The following is a 24,117-nucleotide window of genomic DNA, read 5'->3' on the forward strand; positions in this document are numbered from 1 at the left end:
TACTTTGATCAGAAAGGTCCTTTGTATTCAAGGAACAGAATCACACATTGTCTTCAATTTAATTGTAAGTTCTTGCAAGTCCCCACCTTTCACAAAACCATAAAGCGGGAGGCAGGGCCTTTTTCTAATCTTACATCGAATTTTTTGAGGTGTCTTCCCCTTTAGTTTATTTCTGGCCCCTCCGAATCCACCTCTAAAAAGAAAATAGAGGCCTTTCTTTTTTAATTAACTTTTGATCCTTCGACCCTTCATCTTGTAGTACCAGTTGATTGGTACGCCGCAAGCGCCGGGAAGCTTCATTGAAAGTAGCTGTGCGCTGTACACACTGGGAGATGAGGATTATTATCATGTGCATGGCTAGAATAGAGTCCAGTGAAGACACGCGGACACTACGTCATGAAAAGAGGCATGCGGTCAGGTTGTCTTCAGTGCCCGGGCCGGGGTGATACAACAGGAGAAATGAAAGTGTAATAAGGTAAATGGCTATTTTCACACGCACTATGCACAGTCAAACATGGATTCGGGGGCTTAGGGTGTGTGCTTGTGTTCCCAGACTACTTATGAAAGCCTGAATGCCCTGCCAGCTGAGGAGTGGGCGTGAGTGTGTGCCGGACTGAGGGTGGGCGCGCTGTCAGAGCCGCAGCTGTCACTGGTACAGCAGGTGCAGTGGCTCCGGGGCCCAGAGGCCCTCAGGGGCCCACTGAACCTAGAGTATCGTTGTATTTTATGTTTCAAACAGCAGCCAGGGCCCCCATTTCATTCCTGGTACTAGGGCCCCTGCCAGCCAGGTGGATGCATGCACTGGCAGGCTCAGGGCAGCGTGCACAGTAGCAAGTGACGGCGGGGGTACTTTGACAGGGTAAGGGTGGGCACGAATACTGGCAGGATCTTGGTGGGGGGGTGAACTGGCTGTCTGGTGAAGACCAATTCAGGCTAATGCAAGAAACTGTGGTGCAGAATGAAACGGGGCACCGCAGGACAATAAAACACGGCAAAATAAGGCGCCTCGGTGCCACGGTGGAGTGCTGTGGGCAGGCGGGGCACTGGCAGGCTGAGGGGCGAGTTTACACTCTCAGTCTGGGGTGGCGCCCTGTCGGGCAGAGGATGGGCGAGTGGAGTGCACTGACAGACAGAGGGTGGGTGAGTGGAGTGCACTGGCAGACAGGATGGGTGAGTGGAGTGCACCGGCAGGCAGGATGGGTGAATGGAGTGCACTAGCAGACAGGATGAGTGAGTGGAGTTCACTGGCAGGCCGATGAGTGAGTGGAGTGCACTGGCAGACAGGATGGGTGAGTGGAGTGCACTGGCAGACAGGATGGGTGAGTGGAGTGCACTGGCAGGCAGGATGGGTGAATGGAGTGCACTGGCAGACAGGATGAGTGAGTGGAGTTCACTGGCAGGCCGATGAGTGAGTGGAGTGCACTGGCAAACAGGATGGGTGAGTGGAGTGCACTGGCAGACAGGATGGGTGAGTGGAGTGCACTGGCAGACAGAGGATAGGTGAGTGGAGTGCCCTGGCAGACAGGATGGGTGAATGGAGTGCACTGGCAGACAGAAGATGGGTGAGTGGAGGGCATTGGTAGACAGGATGGGTGAGTTGAGAGCACTGGCAGACAGGATGGGTGGGTGGAGTGCACTGGCAGACAGAGGATGGGTGAGTGGAGTGCACTGGCAGACAGAAGATGGGTGAGTGGAGTGCACTGGCAGACAGAAGATGGGTGAGTGGAGTGCACTGGCAGACAGAGGACGGGTGAGTGGAGAGCACTGGCAGACAGGATAGGTGAGTGGAGTGCACTGGCAGATAGGATGAGTGAGTGCAGAGCACTGGCAGACAGGATGGGTGAGTGGAGAGCATTGGCAGAAGATGGGTGAGTGGAGTGCACTGGCAGACAGGATGGGTGAGTGGAGAGCACTGGCAGACAGGATGGGTGAGTGGAGAGCACTGGCAGACAGAGGATGGGTGAGTGGAGTGCACTGGCAGACAGAAGATGGGTGAGTGGAGTGCACTGGCAGACAGGATGGGTGAGTGGAGTGCACTGGCAGACAGAAGATGGGTGAGTGGAGTGCACTGGCAGACAGGATGGGTGAATGGAGTGCACTGGCAGACAGAAGATGGGTGAGTGGAGTGCACTGGCAGACAGGATGGGTGAGTGGAGAGCACTGGCAGACAGGATGGGTGAGTGGAGAGCACTGACAGACAGAAGATGGGTGAGTGGAGTGCACTGGCAGACAGGATGGGTGAGTGGAGAGCACTGGCAGACAGGATGGGTGAGTGGAGAGCACTGGCAAACAGAAGATGGGTGAGCGGAGTGCACTGGCAGACAGGATGGGTGAGTGGAGAGCACTGGCAGACAGAAGATGGGTGAGTGGAGTGCACTGGCAGACAGGATGGGTGAGTGGAGAGCACTGGCAGACAGAAGATGGGTGAGTGGAGTGCACTGGCAGACAGGGTGGGTGAGTGGAGAGCACTGGCAGACAGGATGGGTGAGTGGAGAGCACTGGCAGACAGAAGATGGGTGAGTGAAGTGCACTGGCAGACAGGATGGGTGAGTGGAGTGCACTGGCAGACAGGATGGGTGAGTGGAGAGCACTGGCAGACAGAGGATGGGTGAGTGGAGTGCACTGGCAGGCCGATGAGTGAGTGGAGTGCACTGGCAGGCCGAAGGATAAGTGAAGTGCACTGGCAGACAGAGGATGGGTGAGTGGAGTGCATTGGCAGACAGGATGGGTGAATGGAGTGCACTGGCAGACAGGATGGGTGAGTGGAGAGCACTGGCAGACAGAAGATGGGTGAGTGGAGTGCACTGGCAGGCCGATGAGTGAGTGGAGTGCACTGGCAGGCCGAAGGGTAAGTGAAGTGCACTGGCAGACAGAGGACAGGTGAGTGGAGTGCACTGGCAGACAGGATGGGTGAGTGGAGTGCACTGGCAGGCCGATGAGTGAGTGGAGTGCACTGGCAGGCCGAAGGGTAAGTGAAGTGCACTGGCAGACAGAGGACGGGTGAGTGGAGTGCACTGGCAGACAGGATGGGTGAGTGGAGTGCACTGGCAGGCCGATGAGTGAGTGGAATGCACTGGCAGGCCGAAGGGTAAGTGAAGTGCACTGGCAGACAGAGGATGGGTGAATGGAGTGCACTGGCAGACAGGATGGGTGAGTGGAGTGCACTGGCAGGCCGATGGGTGAATGGAGTGCACTGGCAGACAGGATGGGTGAGTGGAGAGCACTGGCAGACAGAAGATGGGTGAGTGGAGTGCACTGGCAGACAGGATGGGTGAGTGGAGAGCACTGGCAGCCCTATGAGTGAGTGGAGTGCACTGGCAGGCCGAAGGGTAAGTGAAGTGCACTGGCAGACAGAGGATGGGTGAGTGGAGTTCACTGGCAGACAGAAGATGGGTGAGTGGAGTGCACTGGCAGGCCGAAGGGTAAGTGAAGTGCACTGGCAGGCCGAAGGGTAAGTGAAGTGCACTGGCAGACAGAGGATGGGTGAGTGGAGTGCACTGGCAGACAGAAGATGGGTGAGTGGAGTGCACTGGCAGGCCGATGGGTGAGTGGAGTGCACTGGCAGACAGAGGACGGGTGAGTGGAGTGCACTGGCAGGCCGATGAGTGAGTAGAGTGCACTGGCAGACAGAGGATGGGTGAGTGGAGTGCACTGGCAGACAGAGGATGGGTGAGTGGAGTGCACTGGCAGACAGAGGATGGGTGAGTGGAGTGCACTGGTAGGCCGATGAGTGAGTGGAGTGCACTGGCAGGCCGATGAGTGAGTGGAGTGCACTGGCCGACAGAGGATGGGTGAGTGGAGTGCACTGGCAGACAGAGGATGGGTGAGTGGAGTGCACTGGTAGGCCGATGAGTGAGTGGAGTGCACTGGCAGGCCGATGAGTGAGTGGAGTGCACTGGCATTCAGAGGACGGGTGAGTGGAGTGCACTGACAGACAGAGGGTGGGTGAGTGGAGTCCACTGGCAGACAGAGGACGGGTGAGTGGAGTGCACTGGCAGGCCGATGAGTGAGTGGAGTGCACTGGCAGGCAGATGAGTGAGTGGAGTGCACTGGCAGGCATAAAGCGGGGCGTGCACTAGCAGGTTGTGGGTGGTGCAGTAAGCTGACAGACAGGGCGGGTGACTGCACTGGCTGGAGTGGTGGACTGCCAAGTTTGCCAGACTGAAAGTGGGTGAGCGCACCGGCAGCCTGAGGGCGGCTCACTTGGAGTCAGAGGGTGAGTTGTCAAGCGGAGGGTTGGGGTGGGCACTCATAGGCCGATGGGTGGGTGCACTGGCTGCCTGAGGGTGGCACGCGGGGAGGTGTGGGTACGTGCTGGCAGTCTGCAGAGGCTTTAGCAGACAGAGGGTGAGTGCACTGGCAGGTCGAGGGTTGGGCACTAGCAGGCTCTAAGAGGGGGAGTCCACTAGCAGACAAGGCGGATGAGTGCACTTGAAGCCTGTGGGGTACACTGGCAGGCTGAAAGTGGGTGACTTCACTGGCAGACTGAAGGGGGTGCACTGGTGGGTTGAGGGTGGGCGAGTGCCCTGGCAAGTTGAGGGTGGGAGTGTGCAGGGTGTTTGGGGGCCGGGACAGGCTGAGGGTGCACCAGCAGGTGCAGTGGCAGGCTTAAGTTGTATATACATTGGTGCAGTGGGTGGGCACGTCGTGGGTAGAAACGGGCTGGCAGTGGCAGGCGGAGGGTGGGTGCACGCACTGGCATGCAGGCTGTCAGTGGCAGGAAAAGGCGGATCCTCCCTCCAGTGCTCGGCTCTCTGTGTGTCTCTGTGTGAGGAGGAGGAGGGGGTGCCGCCGAATTCTTGCGGTTATATTTCCTGGAAGTGTAACCGGCCGTGACATTCAGGCCCTGGTCTGCCCCCGCCTCCCACGGGCGGTCTGTGGCTTTATAGACAACAAAACACGACGTGGGGAGAAAAACGCGCCGCTGAAGAAAATAAAACAGGCCGCTGGAGAGTGGATGAGTCAAAATGGAGCACACGGGCCGCCTGGGAACCGCAGCGCCTGTCTTCTGGTCATAGTTAACGAGGCACTTTGGGGGTGCCGAGGGGGGGCAGGCAGAGGCAGGGGGCAGACAGAGGCAGAGGGGCGTGAGGTAGGCCGTGCTGCACGATGTGATGACATGTTTAACAGAGCACACAGCAGTCGGTGATTAGTCACACAGTGAAGGGGGGGGGGAGGTGGGTGCTGAGACGCGGACCACGACTTCTGAGTGAATGGCACCGCTCCTCGGATTGCACACACACTCATTCAACCCCCTCGGAGTGAAGGGTTTATGGAAGCTTTTGTAGCGCCACACACCCGAGTCGGGTGTGTAGAGCTACACATCCCTTCCATAAACCCTTCACAGGCAAACGACTTTGCCCCCTCAGGGAAGGTAAAAGTGGCAATTTCCTCACAACTCCCCAACACCGCGCAGTTTAACCCTTGCCCACAAGAGCACAACTTCACCACGAGTAAGGGCCTGCAAGCACCGAAAACGTTGAGCCAATCACCAAGTGCCCCCTTAAACACACAGGGCGGACTACCCACCCCCCTCCCCCCTCGCCCACCTTACACACACACGCACACAGACAGGAGTTTATGAACTTCTAACTCTGTATCCCTCTCCCAGCCCAGGACGTCCTCATCTATAAGTCGCCAACACCTGCTGATTACCAACATCAATCAGCACATCAAAAAACAAATATATGTCTTCACCAAAACACGTCTTCTCCAAAACTCCTGCAGATGGGTCACAAAACTTCCTGCCGGGGCCCCTGAAAACAAGGCAATCTATTCCTTATCAAATGAAATACGGGTGTTGCAAACTTATGAGTGTGCATATAGCGCCCAGTTCTAAAAACATTGGTGACAAGGCATTTTTCCCAAATAGTCAATCGTGAGCGGAACGCTGGTACTCATTCCATTCCAGCCCCTGAGCTCCGGGGACTCCGCCGGCCTCCCCCGGGCTCCCTCGCTCTGGCAGCGGCGGCACATGCTCCCCGCGCCGGCGCCCTCCCCGCGGCTGCCGCTCGCACAGTAGCTCGAGAGTCCTCGCCAGCAGCAGCCGCAGCCGCCTGGCCCCGCCCCGGTGCCTTCAGAGCGCGCTGATTGGCCATCGCCCCCTCCCATGCAAATGAGCCAGCAGCCGGCATTCCTCCAGCAGCCTGAGAGTAAAAGCGCCCTGGCTCCCAGGCATCCCATTCATACGGCGAGCGGGCGCAGGGCAGGAGCGGGGCTCCCCAGGTCTGCGGCCAACCCGAACCACCGCACCGCCCGCAGCCCGGCCCCCAGGGTACCACAGCCCCCGCCCTCCCCCGCCTGGACAGCGGCCGGCTGAACCCTTCAAAGGGCTGGACCCCTGAACTACCCCCAGCAGCACTCACAACTCACCGCAGGCCGACACCACAGCACGGCGGGCCGGCACCACAGCACGCCTCACCTGCTGTGGCCGAATCTTCAGCAAGATTGCAAAACCCAGCGTGACTCACAGGCAGGCGCTCTGCTAGAGTGTGTGCGCTGCTGAAAACCACAGGGCAGCCGCGGGACCAACCCAGAACCTCATCTGCCGAAGCCCGGTCTGCCCTGGAACCGCAGCCTGAGAATTCTTGTCCTTTGTTAACCCTCCTTCAAGTTTATATATATATATATTTTTTTACTATGCACTGGGATTGATTTTCCTCTTTTTCGTCATGCACTCCCTTAAACTACTGAAGCTGATTTTCAAAGTTTAATTCAAGTCCTGCCCAGAAGGTGTTTCCGGTTCTGTTGTGTCTCCGTCTCTCTGGAGCCCGCAGCCCTCCAGGGCGCGCTGTAACTCGCTGGTCCCCGGATACCCTGGGCTGCCTGCTGCCCCGCAGCGCTGCTCATCACCCAAGCAGGCCTGACTGCCAAGAAACGGGAACAGGGCGGCCTCGAGGCCAATGTATTCTATGCTGTACTGGGACCTTAGACAAATAACCTGACAGGAAACCGAACAGCTTCTTTTTTTTATCAACAATACTCATTTTTAGGTAGAACCATACTTTTTCTTGCCTCAAAAAAATAATACAGATTAACCCAGAGTATGTTGACTCCGAAGACAGCTTTGAAACCACCAAAAACTGAACTATAAAGACAATTAGCAGAGAAATACTGTTCTTCTCGTCCTATTGCCTTTTGGATTTGCAAGTGATTACACAAGTAAACTGGTATTTGTCTTGACTTCTGTAGTGATTTTCGAGTTCACTTCCTAAGTTTTTGATATCTTGCTTCCCAAACCCTGTGTACATATGTGGTGGACCTTTTAGAAAGTTGAACGCCTTGTTTTTTTGCCAATTTTTTTGCTTGAGCTTTTACATTTTGGGGATCTTTGACTGAAAAAAAGGCCTGTTGTGATGCGTATCCCCGTAGATACCAGCACCAGCCGCCGCTTCACGCCGCCCTCCGCCACCCTGACCCCGGGCAAGATGACTGAGTCGCTGACCCTGGACAACACCAGCGCCGCCCTGGCGGGCAAGATGAGGACTGCTGACCGCAGCATGGTGGAGGTGCTGGCCGACCACCCCGGTGAGCTGGTGAGAACCGACAGCCCAAACTTCCTCTGCTCGGTGCTGCCCACCCACTGGAGGTGCAACAAAACGCTGCCCATCGCCTTCAAGGTAGGCCATGTTTTTTCTAAGTGTGGGTGCAGATGGTTTACCTGTTGGGTTGAGTGCTATAACATAGACTAAAAGGACCTCTGTCTTGTTCTGAGCTGACATGGGTGATTTTTCAATTTTAATCTCTAAGCCTCAAGTTATGGCATGTGAAAGACTGGAGAGGGTGGCATCCGCTCTTTTGTTTCAACCTCTAGTACTCCAAAATGATTGAAAAATCATATCTTTGACTGTGACGAGGAGAAACTACAGCAGAAACAATTACCTTACTTTAGGAACATTATACAACCAACACTTCTCACACTGTCCAACTACTGAGAGATTGACAACTCAAGGTTCAAGTGCTGTATAAAAATGCAAATATACAAAAACTTGCCGTGCCTTCAGGGTATAGGGGACCACTTACAAGATGGTTGAAGAAACATTCCATGCAGATTCACTCAAAGTTAATATTACAGTACGGGGTGCATGGGGCACTCAGGTCCGGAATGGGAATCCAAAGTAACCCCGACAACTTTGTCAGACCAACACCCATACGGTGAAAAGCGAGCAAGCATGACCACTACAAGTTTTTTGGGGGAAGTTCTCCTCCCAGGAAAATTTGGGGTAAAATGGCATAATTGGTGCCTTCTACAACACATTTTTAATTGTATATTTTATTGTATTAGTTTGTAAAGCATAGTAAATGGTGACCTTACAGTGCACTAGGATACGGCTGTCTTTATTGGGGGCTCTTTATTGATACCCTCACTATCACCCTCCGGCAGTGCCTCTCACCGCTCCATAGCCCCTCTCTCACATGTATTTCATTTGTTTTATAGTGCCTCTCATACCGGTCTCAGAGCATTTTCGATCCCACACACAGACAGAGGCAACGAATCATATGTATGTAAATCAGTGTATAAAATGTTTTACTTAACATAAAGGGAAATACAGTGTGTAGGATTCACATGTCATCCATACTGGTAGGCATTTGCTAAGCATGCTTGGTCTGGGGAAGCACAAACTCAGAATTCGGAACATAACACAGTGGTTAGGGTTGACTTTACTAAGAAGAATTCATTTTTACCCATTTTAGCAAAATTAGCATAATGAAAGACTGGGACAAAATAACAACTTTCTAACCTAGATTACAATTTTAACATATGACTGAACAGTAACAAAATGATCTCGGTGACAAGAGCAGTAACTCACTGAGCTATACATATGAAATACTGTTCTGTAATCTACATAGTACACACTCTATGCAGCAGGCATAGTAACCTTCTGCACTGCCTTAGATGAGTCAAAACTACCACTAGACAAACCTTTGATCAGCAGGTACCCGTTGGTTATACAAGGAACTCTGCAGTGCTTTTAAAACTACTGCACTGCTAAAACACTGACCCCCCCAGTAACAAAACTGACCCCCCTCCCTCAGCCTTCAAGGGAAACCTGATGGCCAGTACGGCCTTGGGGGCACTGAGAGTTGCCCCCATCCATGGCTCAGACCCATCCCTGAACTCAGTGAAAAGCCTGAGCTACATCTTTGTGCGGACAACCACGCTGAAAACAAACCCCTAACTCTAGAGAGGTATTACATATGAGAGGCTTTACAATCCATCACAGGCAGGAAATGTGTTTTTTCCTAACCTAATAGCCATGAATGGCTCTTGCCATCTAACCCATAAAATCCCTTCTGTTCCTCCAAGCAGCTTTTGGAGGTCCCTGTACCTGCTACAACTGCAAGAATGCCCACGCCTATTGCACTGTTCCCCCAAACTATATCTTTCCACAAATTTCAAATTGACATAAGAGGTCACGAAGGGTGGGACGGGTTCAATGACTTCACTCTTTGACCATAACTGCAATGGTGCCGCTGGGTCCTTTACCGGGCTAGCACCAGTTGAGTACAGACTTAATGCATAAGTAGCACCGGCTTGATGACACTGTGAACCCTTTTTAAGATAGTGCATAAAATAAGACACTTTTAAGCAAAATAATAACAGGTGTTACTATTATTTAATTTGATTGACTCAGCTGACCCGCCTCTGAAGGATGGAAGGCTGAGTAGGCCATGCTAGGACTCAACTACCTAACCTGCAGGTCACTGCATGTTTCAGCAGCAAGCTTTCAATTCACTGAGCCATCCTGCCTGTCGTGTATTGGGAATCCACATTTTGAGTCTAATTGACTGTGGTTTGGCCAGCCCCAATCTAAATAAAATGTATGAAGCGCCAATTGGCCCGAAAAATGACTCGCAACATGTCTGCTTGTAATGCAGGAATTACTGTCCAGTCTTTCTGCACAGTGCATCTAACAAGCGATCCCGCGCCATTGTAACCCTTGCACTGTGGTTAGGTAGTAATAGAACACATCTACCATAAACATGTCCTTTAGACAGTGCCTTGACACTGCAGTGGTGGAATAGTGCGCTATATAAATGCTGTAACAAAACAAGGTTTTCGGCCTATTTACACCTGCATCAGAACCAAGTGCTTCATTGAGAAGTGCAGGCAAAAAGTGCTAGCTTTCGTTCTCTAGCACTTTGTACCGCAGCTTTATGCTGGTTTACATCACTGTACATAACAGGTATCTTTTACCCATCAGAACAGTGCTGCATTCATTGGCCTCTGAAGAATGAAAGGCTAAGTCATCCCTGTGGGATGTGAACCTTTCATCGGTGAGGTGCTTAGAGGTGTCTCCGGAGGGTGCCTCATCCCCCTGAGCTCTGTTGCTGCTATGAGACATCACTCGGTGCTTATTCACCATGGCGCGTCTGTGTGTTACTCACCGAGGCTTACTGGACTACAAAAGAGCCCTTCAGCAGCCAGGGTGACTGCTGCAGGCCTGGCTCATCTGCAGTAAGTGTTCCCAGGGTAGCTGTGAGCTGTGTACCAAGGAGAAGAGCAGGCGCAGGGCTGATCACTCACTCAGAGGGAGGTAAATAACTCACTGGGTGCCCCAGGACAGACGCAGGGCTCTGATCACTCACTCAGAGGGAGGGTGAATAACTCACTGGGTGCCCTAGGGAAGACACCGGACCCTAATCACTCACTCATAGGGAGGGTGAATAACTCACTGGGTGCCCTAGGGAAGACACCGGACCCTAATCACTCACTCATAGGGAGGGTGAATAACTCACTGGGTGCCAAATGGAAGACGCAGGGGTCCGATCACTCACTCAGAGGGAGGGTGAATAACTCACTGGGTGCCCTAGGGAAGACACCAGGCTCTGATCACTCACTCAGAGGGAGGGTGAATAACTCACTGGGTGCCATAGGGAAGACGCAGGGCTCTGATCACTCACACAGAGAGAGGGTGAATAACTCACTGGGCGCCCCACGGAAGACACCGGGCTCTGATCACTCACTCAGGGGGAGGTAAATAACTCACTGGGTGCCCTAGGGAAGACACTGGGCTCTGATCACTCACTCAGAGGGAGGGTGAATAACTCACTGGGTGCCCCACGGAAGACACCGGGCTCTGATCACTCACTCAGAGGGAGGGTGAATAACTCACTGGGTGCCCTAGGGAAGACACTGGGCTCTGATCACTCACTCAGAGGGAGGGTGAATAACTCACTGGGTGCCCTAGGGAAGACACCGGGCTCTGATCACTCACTCAGAGGGAGGGTGAATAACTCACTGGGTGCCCTAGGGAAGACACCGGGCTCTGATCACTCACTCAGAGGGAGGGTGAATAACTCACTTGGTGCCCTAGGGAAGACACCGGGCTCTGATCACTCACTCAGAGGGAGGGTGAATAACTCACTGGGTGCCCTAGGGAAGACACCGGGCTCTGATCACTCACTCAGGGGGAGGTAAATAACTCACTGGGTGCCCTAGGGAAGACACCGGGCTCTGATCACTCACTCAGAGGGAGGGTGAATAACTCACTGGGTGCCCTACGGAAGACATCGGGCTCTGATCACTCACTCAGAGTGAGGGTGAATAACTCACTGGGTGCCCTAGGGAAGACACCGGGCTCTGATCACTCACTCAGAGGGAGGGTGAATAACTCACTGGGTGCCCTAGGGAAGACACCAGGCTCTGATCACTCACTCAGAGGGAGGGTGAATAACTCACTGGGCGCCCCAGGGAAGACACCGGGCTCTGATCACTCACTCAGAGTGAGGGTGAATAACTCACTGGGTGCCCTAGGGAAGACACCGGGCTCTGATCACTCACTCAGAGGGAGGGTGAATAACTCACTGGGTGCCCTAGGGAAGACACCGGGCTCTAATCGCTCACTCAGAGGGAGGGTGAATAACTCACTGGGTGCCTTAGGGAAGACGCAGGGGTCTGATCACTCACTCAGAGGGAGGGTGAATAACTCACTGGGTGCCACAGGACAGACACAGGGCTCTGCTCACTCACACAGAGAGAGGGTGAATAACTCACTGGGTGCCACAGGGAAGACGCAGGGCTCTGATCACTCACTCAGAGGGAGGGTGAATAACTCACTGGGTGCCAATGATAGCCACAGGGCTCTAACACACTCTCACTGTGCCTCATAGGGCTCTGCTCACTGGCTCAGAAGTTAGATGAATAACTCACTGTATGCCACAGAGTGCTCTGGCCATCCACTCAGAGCATGGATGAATAGCTCACTGGGTAGAGGGGCCAGACACAATGCTCTGCTCACGAACACAGAAGGTGGGCGAACAACTCACTGCTTCACAGCGCTCTGCTCAGGTATACAGTCGTGTGTGAATCACTCACTGGGTACCACAAGGAAGATAGCGGAATCTGCTCACTCACCCAGAGGGGGGGGGGGGGGGGGGGGGCTACTCAGTTGGTAATGAGGAGGAGACACGCGGCTCTCCTCACTCACACAGAATGTGGGTGAATTACTCACTGGTTGACTCAGAAGTCCCAGATCTCTCCCCACTAACACAGAGGGTGAGTGGATAGCTCCATCCGGCAGACATAGGGCTTTGCTCACTTACGTGAAGGCTCTCTGTTCACTTATCCATGGGGTTAATTAACTTATTGAGAATTAAGTGGTAGACACAGGGCTCTCTCACTCAGAGGCTGGATGAATCAGTCACTGGTACCAGAGGCAGGCAGAGGGGTGGGTGAATCCCCCTCTCTGCATAACTCTGTGTTTACTGAGGAGCCGACATGGAGCTCTCCTCAGTCCCTCAGCGGGTGGGTGAGTAACTGACTGAGGCACATGCCCCGGTCATGCTCGCATATTAGGGCTGAATTATTCTCACTGATTACCGTAGACAAAAGGGTTGATTAAGTCATGGGGTAGGCGAGTGATTTCCTCACTGACACAGAAAGTGGGAAAATAACTCACATGGGGCACAAGCATACCAAGCAATCACCTCGTTCACACTGAGGATGGGTAAATAACTCACCAGGGGCACAGGCATAACAACCTCGTTCAGACTGAGGATGGGTAAATAACTCACCAGGGGCACAGGCATACCAAGCAATCACCTCGTTCACACTGAGGATGGGTAAATAACTCACCAGGGGCACAGGCATAACAACCTCGTTCAGACCGAGGATGGGTAAATAACTCACCAGGGGCACAGGCATACCAAGCAATCACCTCGTTCATACTGAGGATGGGTAAATAACTCACCAGGGGCACAGGCATAACAACCTCGTTCAGACTGAGGATGGGTAAATAACTCACCAGGTGCACAGGCATACCAAGCAATCACCTCGTTCACACTGAGGATGGGTAAATAACTCACCAGGTGCACAGGCATACCATGCAATCACCTCGTTCACACTGAGGATGGGTAAATAACTCACTAGTTACACTGGCATACCCAACAATCACATTGCTAAAAATGAGGAGGGTTACATATCTCACTTCGTAAACAGGCATACCCAGCAATCACCTCGATCACACTGAGGATGGGTAAATAATTTACTAGGTACACAGGCAAGCGCAGCAATCATCTCGCTCACACTGAGGATGGGTAAATAACTCACTAGGTGCACTGCAATGGTCTCGCTCACACTGAAGGTGGGTAAATAACTCACTAGGTGCCCCGCAGTGGTCTCGCTCACACTGAAGGTGGGTAAATAACTTACTAGGTGCACAGCAATAGTCTCGCTCACACTGAAGGTGGGTAAATAACTCACTAGGTGCACAGCAATCATCTCGCTCACACTGAGGATGGGTAAATAACTCACTAGGTGCACAGCAATGGTCTCGCTCACACCGAGGATGGGTAAATAACTCACTAGATGCACAGCAATGGTCTCATTCCCACTGTGGGTGGGCAAATAACTCACTAGATGCACAGCAATTGTCTCGCTCACACCGAGGGTGGGCAAATTACTCACCAGAGGCACAGCAATGCTTTTGCTCACACTGAGGATGGGTACACGGGCACACACAGGTATCTCCTCACTAATGTGTGGATGAATAACTCACTGTGTACCACAGGGCAATGCACATGCATATATAGAGCCAGTAAAGAACTCACTGCACCCCAGGGCAGACGCAGGGCCCTCCTCATTCACACTGAGAGTGGGTTAATAACTCACTGGGTACCACAGGGCAGATACATGGCACTGCTCTCTCGCACAGTATGTGGGTGAGCATCTCACCAGATGCTATTGGACAGACACAGTCTCAAACAGCAGCACACTGCACACACCACCTCAAACACCACCACACTGCACACACCACTTCAAACCTCAAACACCACCACACTGCACACACCACTTCAAACAGCAGCTCACTGTCTTGACAGTCTGCCCCCTGCTGGATCCATCCTATGATGCCCCCTCGCTGCCCCCTGCTGCTTGTGACACCTCCCCCCCGATGAGCACTGTGCCCCGTCTGGTGCAGCCTCGGGGCAGCCGAGCGCAACTTACGCTGTCTGTATATGTCACAAACCTGGCCCTGTCATGGATGCGCAGAGAGTGCCTAACATACGTTAGAGTGCATGTGCATAACCAGCACGACGGCTCGCTGCTGACACCTGGTGTGACCTGCAGCTCTTCCAACTGGGCAGTGCCAATTCCGCTGTTCGCCCTTCCATATTAGAATGAAACGGTGTATTACATTGAGCAATCACAAACCCTGCCATTTACAGCGCTTAGTAACATACACTGTGATGATAGGGGTTGCACAAAGGACACGTTGTCGCTTCTGCGAACACACATGTTTTTGCGAGTGGGCCGCCGCATCTAAACTCGACTCACTGCGCACTGCTCCTGGCGTCGCAATGCAGCGCTTAGAACGCCTATAACACGGAGTTAGGCGCATAACTTCCAGGACGGATTTCCTCGCGCGTCGTTTCCGTTGAGCCGTTGCTGACTGATTTAAAAACTGACTCCAAGGCCTTTCGCGCTCTAGTGTACTTTCCTACACCGGCAGTGCCACCAAGTGCACATGCGTGCACACACACCTGTGTGGGGGAAGTTCTCGTGAGCCCTGGTGTCACGCACTTCCCCACACAGCTTCTGTTCAAATGTATAGCCTATAATCAGCCGGAGCATTGTCAGCTAAGAGTGATCCCCGAGAACTAGTGAACATGGGCCGCACATGCACACACAGGCCTTTCACACGCACCGTCCTTTCACGCTTTCACACGCAGGAGGTGATATCTCCCCACGCGCACAATTTCAACCCTGACCCCTTCATCACTGGTTGTCTTGTTCCAATCATAGGTGCCTGTTTGTGGGGCAAAGGGCAAATAATGTTTGCTGGGACTGCAGGGGCAACATAACGGGGCCAGGTAACCACAGCACCGGCGTCTAAGCGCACAGACCCGTTCCTGGGCCCAGGCCCCCCTGTTATTAAAGACGTATACTTGTCCTCTGTGATGTGTTACAAATAACACCGTGCATACGAATAAGAAAAAGAATAGACATTTGGTTTTATGTAGACTGAATTCACCGCTTCTACTGTTTCTAAGCGCTGGAAAGGACAGCTCTTATTATTAACTAATGGCGCTCAATTTTCTGAACGCTCAGTGGCGAACATTTAACTCACTGAGTTATCGTGACGGGATAAATGTACTTATTTCAGTAATAACGATAGCACATCCTTTGATTATATTATTGTTACTGTACTTGCTGTTGTTAGTACAAGTATTATTGTTTTGTAGCGCACATGTAGCATTTGTTCAAGGCGCTAGACAGAGAAGATATATTGTCGCCAGTTATTTGCCCGCCTCACCCTCCTCCTCGTTAGTGCCTGTCGCACTACGAGAGAGGGGATACGTGCCTGTTACTTGGGTTTTTTATGTAAAGCGCATTTCACCAAAATAAGATGTGTTTTCAAATAAATGTTACCTCTGGCGTCTAGAGCAACACGGGTGGAAAGGGGGTTGGGGCCACCTTAGTAATGACTCACTTTAGGGGGTTCCGCCGGGCACCCCGCCACCAGCATACTAACATTTTGAGCCCTCTGTACTGCGACAGACCCGCACTCTGCTCGCACAGTACCTTTAAGGACAACATGCCCCGAACGTTTGCAATAATTAAAAGCACAAACGCACCTTTAAACACAAGCACCGGCTGCACTTTTAATGTAAAAATATTTCCAAACACAAACAATGCAGGGTTTTCCGTTTAGAAAATACGCGTCTTTTCAATGACACGCCCTAAACTTTAAATTTTAAAATAAACGGAATTCCAAACACAAACATCCCTGCGATTTCAAATACAAAACGTCTATACTTTCAAATAAAAAAAGTACTTTCGTATTTTAAAATAATACAAAAATGACGGTATTTCAAGGTCTAAATTGCAGAATTTTCTATCAAACCCTACCACCTCTTCCAAACTTGCGAACTGCAGCCGCATTTTCTCACTCAAAAATGCGAGTACTTACAAATTCGTAAATGTTTAGATGGTATGAATTTTGAAATAAAAGCGAATTCGCTTTTAAAATGCAAGGTCCTCAATTCAAATCCAATGTTACTTAACATAGCCTGCGCATAAGAGGTTTCTTGGCGCTTTGAGCAATGCGCCGTTTAAAGCTGCGGCCGAAACTCTTCAAACCGCGCACTGCCTCTTCCGCCTGATGGTTGTTTATACCAAGTTGTGTTTTTTGGAGGGCGGGCGGCACCTCAAATCGGGTAAATTGGAGCTTGAATTGACAGAGATGAAAAACAGACCCGTTTCAAAGCCATGTACTCAGCAGAAGTCCCCGCTAATCCAAGTAAAGCCCCCGCGCTCGCACAGCGCGCCGAGGCCGAGAGCCGGGCGGCAAGTCCCAGCGTGCCTCCTGTCTCCCCGTCTGCTCCTGTGCCAAGGAGTCTCTCACAGCCCCCTTCGCACCTACGGGGGGCCTAAGGCGCACCCCAGACTCACAGGAGGGACGGCTTAGGCCTACTAAAATGTCGACTTTTCGCTTTTCCAGTATTCTAATATTTTAGCTCACAAAGTTTATAATGTCTTAAACTAAAAACGGCACATGCACCTCTATGGAGGATAATCCACCCACCTTACAGCTCACTTATTGGTCCATCCACCTTTACAGCCCACCCATTGGTCCCCCGGTCCACCCACATTGCCATTTCACATATTCGATATGGAAGTTCGCGTGGCCGTCCTGTGAAAACATACAATTGACGCTGGTGGAGGGGCTTTGACGCGTCATACACATTAGACGAGAAGAGGCCCAGGCCATGGGCTGCCCAAAGCAGCCCCCCTCATCCACCCTCCGTCTCCCCCAGCCCCGTGCACAGCACCGGACAGACCCCTGCACCTTCCCAGGGTACCGACGGGCGGTACAGGGTCCGACACGAGGGGCACAGCGACACTTTCAAAGAGCCCAAATATATCAACAACCCTTCTACACCATTTCATGGGGGGCTAACGGTAATCCCTTGTTTATTTGTGTGTATGCTGCAGCACGTCACCGGTTTTCACAAGCAGCTTTTTTATTTATTTTGGGGAGGGGTGGGGCATTGTCAAGTAAACCAGAGCTTGCTTTGGCATATCTGGGGGATGGGGGGGGGGGGGGGGGGGGATCTCACTTTTGAAAAATGGAGACTGAAAAAAAACATAAAAAAGGTACATTGTTTTATTTCGTGCTTGCATACTCAGCTTTCCAGACCCTACAGCGCCAGACGTCTGTGTTCACCAACTCAGTGGCAGGCAGCTCACCCTTCCCTCGTCCACTCCATCGACCCTTCCCTCCCGGAGCCCCCCTCTTAAACTACCCCTTCACTGTCCAGCTGTTCTTTCACTGCCACGTGCCACCCCCACCCCCAGTCTTCACCCCTCTCATTCTACCTATCTCTATAGCGCCCTGATCTATCCCTTATTTCCTAGTTCGCCCACTTTCTCTCTTCTGACCCGTTTCTCCACATTCCCACCTCAAGGCCCCCCTCCCCGCGCCTCTCACTCCCTTTTGCCCTGCATCGCCCCTGAACCTTTCTTCACAGCCCGCTCAGTTGTTCTCTCTGGCAGCATTCCCAGCCGATAGCTGATACCGATTGGATGATAACTGGCGCCCCCTAGTGGTGGCGGGCATGTAGCGCGCTGCTGTTCGATTGTACGTACCCCGTCGCTTATATTTATGGGATTAGGCGGGGTGGAATTTGGATCTCCGTATGATACTTGGGGTGGACTAAGTGTGGTAAAACATTGGGAAGCTGCTGACGCCATGGGGGCCCGTGCAGCGGAAGTGACAGACGCCATGGGGGGTCCATGCATTGTGGAGGTGACAGATGCCATGGTGGGCCCATGCAGTGTGGAGGTGACAGACGCCATGGGGGGCCCATTCATTGTGGAGGTGACAGACGCCATGGGGGTCCATGCAGTGTGGAGGTGACAGACGCCATGGGGGTCCATGCAGTGTGAAGGGGACAGACGCCACGGGGGTCCATGCAGTGTGGAGGTGACAGACGCCATGGGGGGCCCATTCATTGTGAAGGGGACAGACGCCATGGGGGGCCCATTCAGTGTGGAGGTGACAGACGCCATGGTGGGCCCATGCAGTGGAGGTGACAGACTCCATGGTGGGCCCATGCAGTGAGTGTTGGCAAATGCCAGGTGGAGGGGTCAGATGTGATGGTGGGCTAGAGTAGTAGAGAGGTGACAGACACTGATGTAAGTAGGCGAGTGGATAGGATCAATAGCACCACTATGTGGCCGTGTGACGACAACTACAGGGGCGGCTCTAGGCTCATGGCAGCCCTGGGCAGGGAGCGTAGGTAGGGGGCCCCGGAAGAGGGGGTCCAGGCGGGGCGGAGCGCAGAGGCCAGTGAAGGGGTGGCGGTCAGGGTGTTTGGAAGTGGAACAGAGCCGGAGGCCGCCAAATCGATGCCAGGGCCCACCACACAAATAGGTATCCATCCTCAGAGGATTACTATATTAAGGATATATATTGGCGTGGTGGCCCCTGGGGTTTGGTGGCCCTGTGCAGGTGCACAGCTTGCACATGCCTAAGGCCGCCCCTGACAACTACTACACCATTGGATGTGTTAACTCAGTATTCCATATATTTCTCTGGTTCTCATCCCTTCAACTCAGCAATTCAGACCTGGTCAAGGCGCTCTTTCTGTACCGGCCCCGCTCTTTGGTTCTTTTCGAAGAATTCCTTTCTCTTATTTTCTCAGCACTAAAACCTTTTTATTCCAGCTCTGACACAAATCTCTGCAAAACCCACTCTCTGCAGTGGAACTGCCACCTTTTATCATAAAGTTGTGTCCTTGTGGTTTCAAGTCTCATCACTTAACACTTTCATCTCATTTCTGAGGCGTCTTCAAAACCCCCAGAAAGCCTTGGAAAGGACGCGAAATCACTTGATTCTGATGGGATGAAAGGATGCCTCCCACCCAATAAAAGTAATAATAATAATAAGGCATTTATTAAGCATGCAGCTACCCCAACGGGGTGTCCCGGCGCTATCACAGACAAAGAGAGGGCCACTGACCAAGCTTAGACTAGTCCTGACAAATGAAACCAAAGAATGTAAACAAAAATGTAAGGCACACATGCCATCTTCCAAGCAATGAGACAATCCAGTGTAAATGTTCTTTTTGCAAGAGGTCAAAGTTTGTGTGTGACTCTGCAGTACATGGGACCACATCGCTGGGAAGCCCGTGTCTGGGTAGCCACGCACTCTATAAATCTAAGTAACATAGCATAACACACAAACCTTGTCCATTGGTCCAACTCACCCAACACATGAAGGGATTATGTTTTGATTGGCAGAGCCTTGAAAGGTGCACAGAGGCTTCTTGTCACTTACGGTTGTGCTTCACCCGTTTCAGGTGGTCGCCTTGGGAGATGTTCCTGACGGCACCTTGGTCACCGTCATGGCCGGTAACGACGAGAACTACTCCGCGGAACTCAGGAACGCAACGGCTGCCATGAAGAACCAGGTGGCACGGTTCAACGACCTCCGGTTCGTGGGACGAAGTGGACGAGGTACCTTTATTCACATTACGCTTGGGCTTGACTTAGAATGTGTTTAGTGTTATGTGCTTGTTGCTTTTTCAATCAGGGATGACCAAAGTTCTTATCGTACAAGCGTCACTGGTGCTCCAGCCATTCTTAAGCATTTTGTTGATTATAAGTATTATTGGGTTGAATCATTAAAAAAACTGATATCCAGGATCACTGGAATTATGCGGCAGGGGAGGAACACATTATGCGGCAGAGTTGTCTCAATTATGAAACAAGAAAATGCAATTATGCGGTATAATGCTGCACATTACATGACAGTTTGATGTAATTATCCACACTTTTACACAAGGCACCTGAAAGGTGACTAGTCAGATTTGTAAAGGGCCTTCTACTGCACACAAACACGTCACTCCATCTTCAGTTACTTTTGACTTGTTTGAGCTAGGATTTTTTTTTGTTAAAATCTGCAAATTATGACAATAGATTATGTGGCAAATGCGCACTTATGTGGAAAGTGCGCAGCCACAGAATGACAGAATTCCAGTGGCCCTGCTGATACCTCAGCTTGATGATACCTAGCATTTACTCCAGCTAGCTGTAAGGTCAGTCTGAATATTTCTGTGTTATTTATTTTGATAGTTTTCTATAGCGCGAACATGACCCTTTTGGGTATCAGAGTGTTTTACAAGTATACAGAGACCAGTATAACAATAATTTCATATTCAAGATGAAGTTATCCCCTGAGCGCTACTCTACCAGTGTTTCACCAGGTCAGTGTGACCCGTGGTTAGAAAGGGCCACTAGATAGGCCACGGATAGGTGCCCAGCTCCTCAGACTGAACGGAAATTACTCCACTTAGGCCTATGGAGAACTGTGAGACTTTACTGGCATATAGCAGCTTAATTAACTAGCATTGTAGGGTTTCCATACTAACACCGGAACACTCCCCCAAGGCTTTTTGATGATGATGAGCAGGAAAAGTGGAAATATGGCCAAAGCAAACGTTCACAGGCTATGTACCCTGTGAGCAAGGGCGGATGCCCGAAACGCGTCAGATTAAGTGACTCTACTAAAATAAGTATCTTTGCCGAAGAAATACGTTTGGATTTGCGTGGTCTCTACTATCGCGGTGGCGGTGTGGTGGAAAACTAATGTGGACGAGGCTATGTACTCTATGCAGCATGATTTTATAGCTAAATGTTTTTCTGACATACTTCCCGCCACAAGTTGGACTATGAAGGAAACTGAACATGCAATCGCACCCAAAGTGGTAGATTTTCTTTCTGTTGAGTAACGGGTCCCGGAGTGTGCATTTCATCACACCAAAGGGACTGTCTTCCCCTGTGGGCAGGCGTGAGGTTATTTCAGTTCCACAATTCAGCACGATTCCGCCAAGACACTTGCACCATCACTGCGGTCACCAGCCGTCCTTGTGGGTTTGGGGAAGTGGTGCCTAGCGGAGTTTGGCACGTTATTCGTGACCAGAGAAAAAGCAAATAGTATGTGGTTTTGGGGATGCGGTTATACTATTAAGTCTTCACTGGCCACTAAACCTAACAAGCATTGGTAAAGTCAATAGGTGGTTGTTAGCTGGTAAACATTTAGATTTGTCAATGCTTGTTGTTTTTTTCTTTCTTTTTTTAGGTGGTTTTGGTAAAACTTTATTTCTAGTAGAGGTGCCATACCCCCACCAATATAAAAAAAATTGGCTAAAAGCAAAATAGTTTTTGATTTCAAAAGCACACATAGTAGTTAGTGTCTGGCAGCAAAAGGAGTAGCTTTGTGTGCAGATGTGCACCTTGTGACAGAAAAGAATGCCGTTACTCACATGGACGTCAGCTAAAGTCTGAAGCGGGCAGAACCACTGCCCAATTTTGTATGCTGTAGTGCATGGAAGAAAACGGTGAATGGCACAACGGCAGACCAACGCGGTTGGACTAGAACAGAAAATAGGTCCGGGTATCAAAATAAAAATGCCTCCCATTAACGAATCAGATAGTTAAAAAAAATGTCTCACATTTGCAAATCAGGGCAGTTTTGAACTTGTAAAGACACTGTGTATAAGAGATTTTTCAAGCTATGGGAGGCTGCATGCATCTGTGCTTGCTGCGGGCTCTGATTGTGCTAATATCAGGGAAATCAACACTAAAACCCAGACCCTAATACAGGCCCACAAACTGCCAAAAAATGGCCTCCACCCTAAACGTGTCAGACCAGCCCTTCGGCCACTGCCTGATTGCCCTGCATACCAGAGGAAGAAAAGGGCTGGCTTGAAGTAAAGTGCATTATATATAATATTATAGTACAATCAAAAGATTTTGGCTAACAACAGACTTAAAAAGCATAGCTGTACAATCATCTATTAGTGTTCAGCAATGTTTATTCCTGATCAGTTGTTTATGTATTTTTTTGTACAGAATTATATAAGACACCGGGAACATTGCATGACATTCTTCCACAGAACGCCTAGACCTTGATGTACAGATTTCATTTAAATAATTTAAATAATTTAAAGACATTGACATGTATTTTATATACCGATAAGAAACTAATTTCGACACAAACTAGGACATTGTTTCAGGCCTACTAGTCTGAGTTTTTACAGAAATGCATTGCCCTCGTTGAAATCGTTAATAGTGGAGGAATAGAAGAAAATGTACCTCGGCATTAAAAAACGGTGAATTTACTTATCAGATCCCACAATGGATCTTGTGCTGCTGGTCTTAAAATGGTGGGCCGCTTGCGGAAGTGCATTGCGTGCTTAGAGCAAAAAATGGGGAAGCATATACTAGAACTGGAGAAGTGGAAGGAAGCAGTGTGAAATGTAAGCAACACCCAGTTGCTAAAAAACAAAAGCAACAGTGAAAGAAGAAAAGCGGTTAACAAGACACACATCCAAACATTTACAAGCAAATACTCTTCAGGAATATCCATATTTTGTTGTTGTTGCCCCAATTAGATGTTTATTTGTCCCAATAGGACATTTGCATGCAAGAGCAGGACTAACCTAAGATGCACAGTACATGCCTGATCAATAAACAACCCCAATCTCATCCTGTCTCCTGACTCCAACGTGGCGGCAGCCCCTCACCCCATCACAATCCTATATCGCTCTCTCTCTTCCTTACACAGAGCTCAGACACTTACCAGCCAGGTATGCCTTTCATGGCCACCAGTTCTCACCTACCACAGATCCACCAACCAGAATCATAACTATATGTGATGTCATCAATCAGACCCAACCTTTTCTTGGGATGTAGTCCTTAAGGACCATTTTTAAAAGGCACGCACTAGCAGCGCACCAGTGAGGCCGATACCATGGGAAATGTGGTGCTCTTATGCTCGGTTGGGTTCAGGGAACCACTATTTCATAAGAACATGGCGAGTTAGTGGCGAAGTATCTTGATCTAATGCCTTTTCCAGCTCCTGCATGAGAGGGTTTGTCTAGGGTGGCCCGGGGGGGGGGTGGCCGAGGAGATAAAAAGCCCACAGGGATTTGGGGTTCTTCCACTTTGCCCCCTGGATGCTTCCGGGTGTCGTCCGGCTGCACATCAATAATATCTCTTTCTGGTGATGGGAATCAGGTGGGCTGTTAATGGCTCATCTGGCTATTAACACATCTTGCAGTTCATCCTGGTGAGGACTTGCATGGAACAGTTTTACCCCACTATGGGCCAGGGGCTGTTGAGTGCTTGTGGGGCACCTGTGCCCCCAAACCTGGCAGTCCTTGGAGGGAAGATTCGCGTGGGGATTAGCCCGGGCCATTAGGGCTCTGAGAACCGACTGCAGAGAGTATGTGTTGAAGGGTGAGTTGGGCACTCGAGCAGCCTAGTGAAATATTTCGAGAGACCATGCCAGCAGGGTTGGAGCCGTCGGGCACAAAAACCGCTTCATGACTTGAGGAATGCTGATCTTGCATTTCTTGCAAATCATTTTTGGCTGTAAATATTGAAATTTGTTTATCAGAATGATGGTAAAAATATTCTTTGTATAACTTCGGTTTTCGACGATTGTTTAGAGAGAACATTTTAGGCATTATGTAAATGAGTATGACCCTTAAATTTTTGTGCGTATTTCTGTGGCGGCCAGGGGTCCTCGCTCCTGCTGGTCTCCATGCCTTTGAGATGTTGCTGCTTGGAGAGTTTCCCGCCAATACCTTACTTCCGTTTCTGGA

At 51.0% G+C, this 24,117-nt stretch overlaps 1 protein-coding gene across 9 annotated transcripts in view; it reads left to right on the forward strand.

The window, feature by feature from the left end:
* Positions 1–24,117, forward strand: part of RUNX1 (RUNX family transcription factor 1) — a 615,617-nt gene that overhangs the window by 476,119 nt on the left and 115,381 nt on the right. For 7 of the 9 annotated variants that reach the window (XM_086935378.1, XM_086935374.1, XM_086935376.1 and 4 more), the window contains 2 exons: positions 7,372–7,619; positions 19,807–19,963. In XM_086935378.1, coding sequence (XP_086791504.1) covers positions 7,428–7,619; positions 19,807–19,963 — 349 coding nt within the window. In that variant the 5' untranslated portion in view covers positions 7,372–7,427. Of the gene's footprint in view, positions 1–6,161; positions 7,620–19,806; positions 19,964–24,117 lie in introns of those variants that run through there. The other 2 variants (XM_086935377.1, XM_086935381.1) reach the window with 2 other exon arrangements.

This window comes from Lissotriton vulgaris, chromosome 8 (genome assembly GCF_964263255.1).
Source record: "Lissotriton vulgaris chromosome 8, aLisVul1.2, whole genome shotgun sequence".
NCBI lineage: Eukaryota > Metazoa > Chordata > Amphibia > Caudata > Salamandridae > Lissotriton > Lissotriton vulgaris.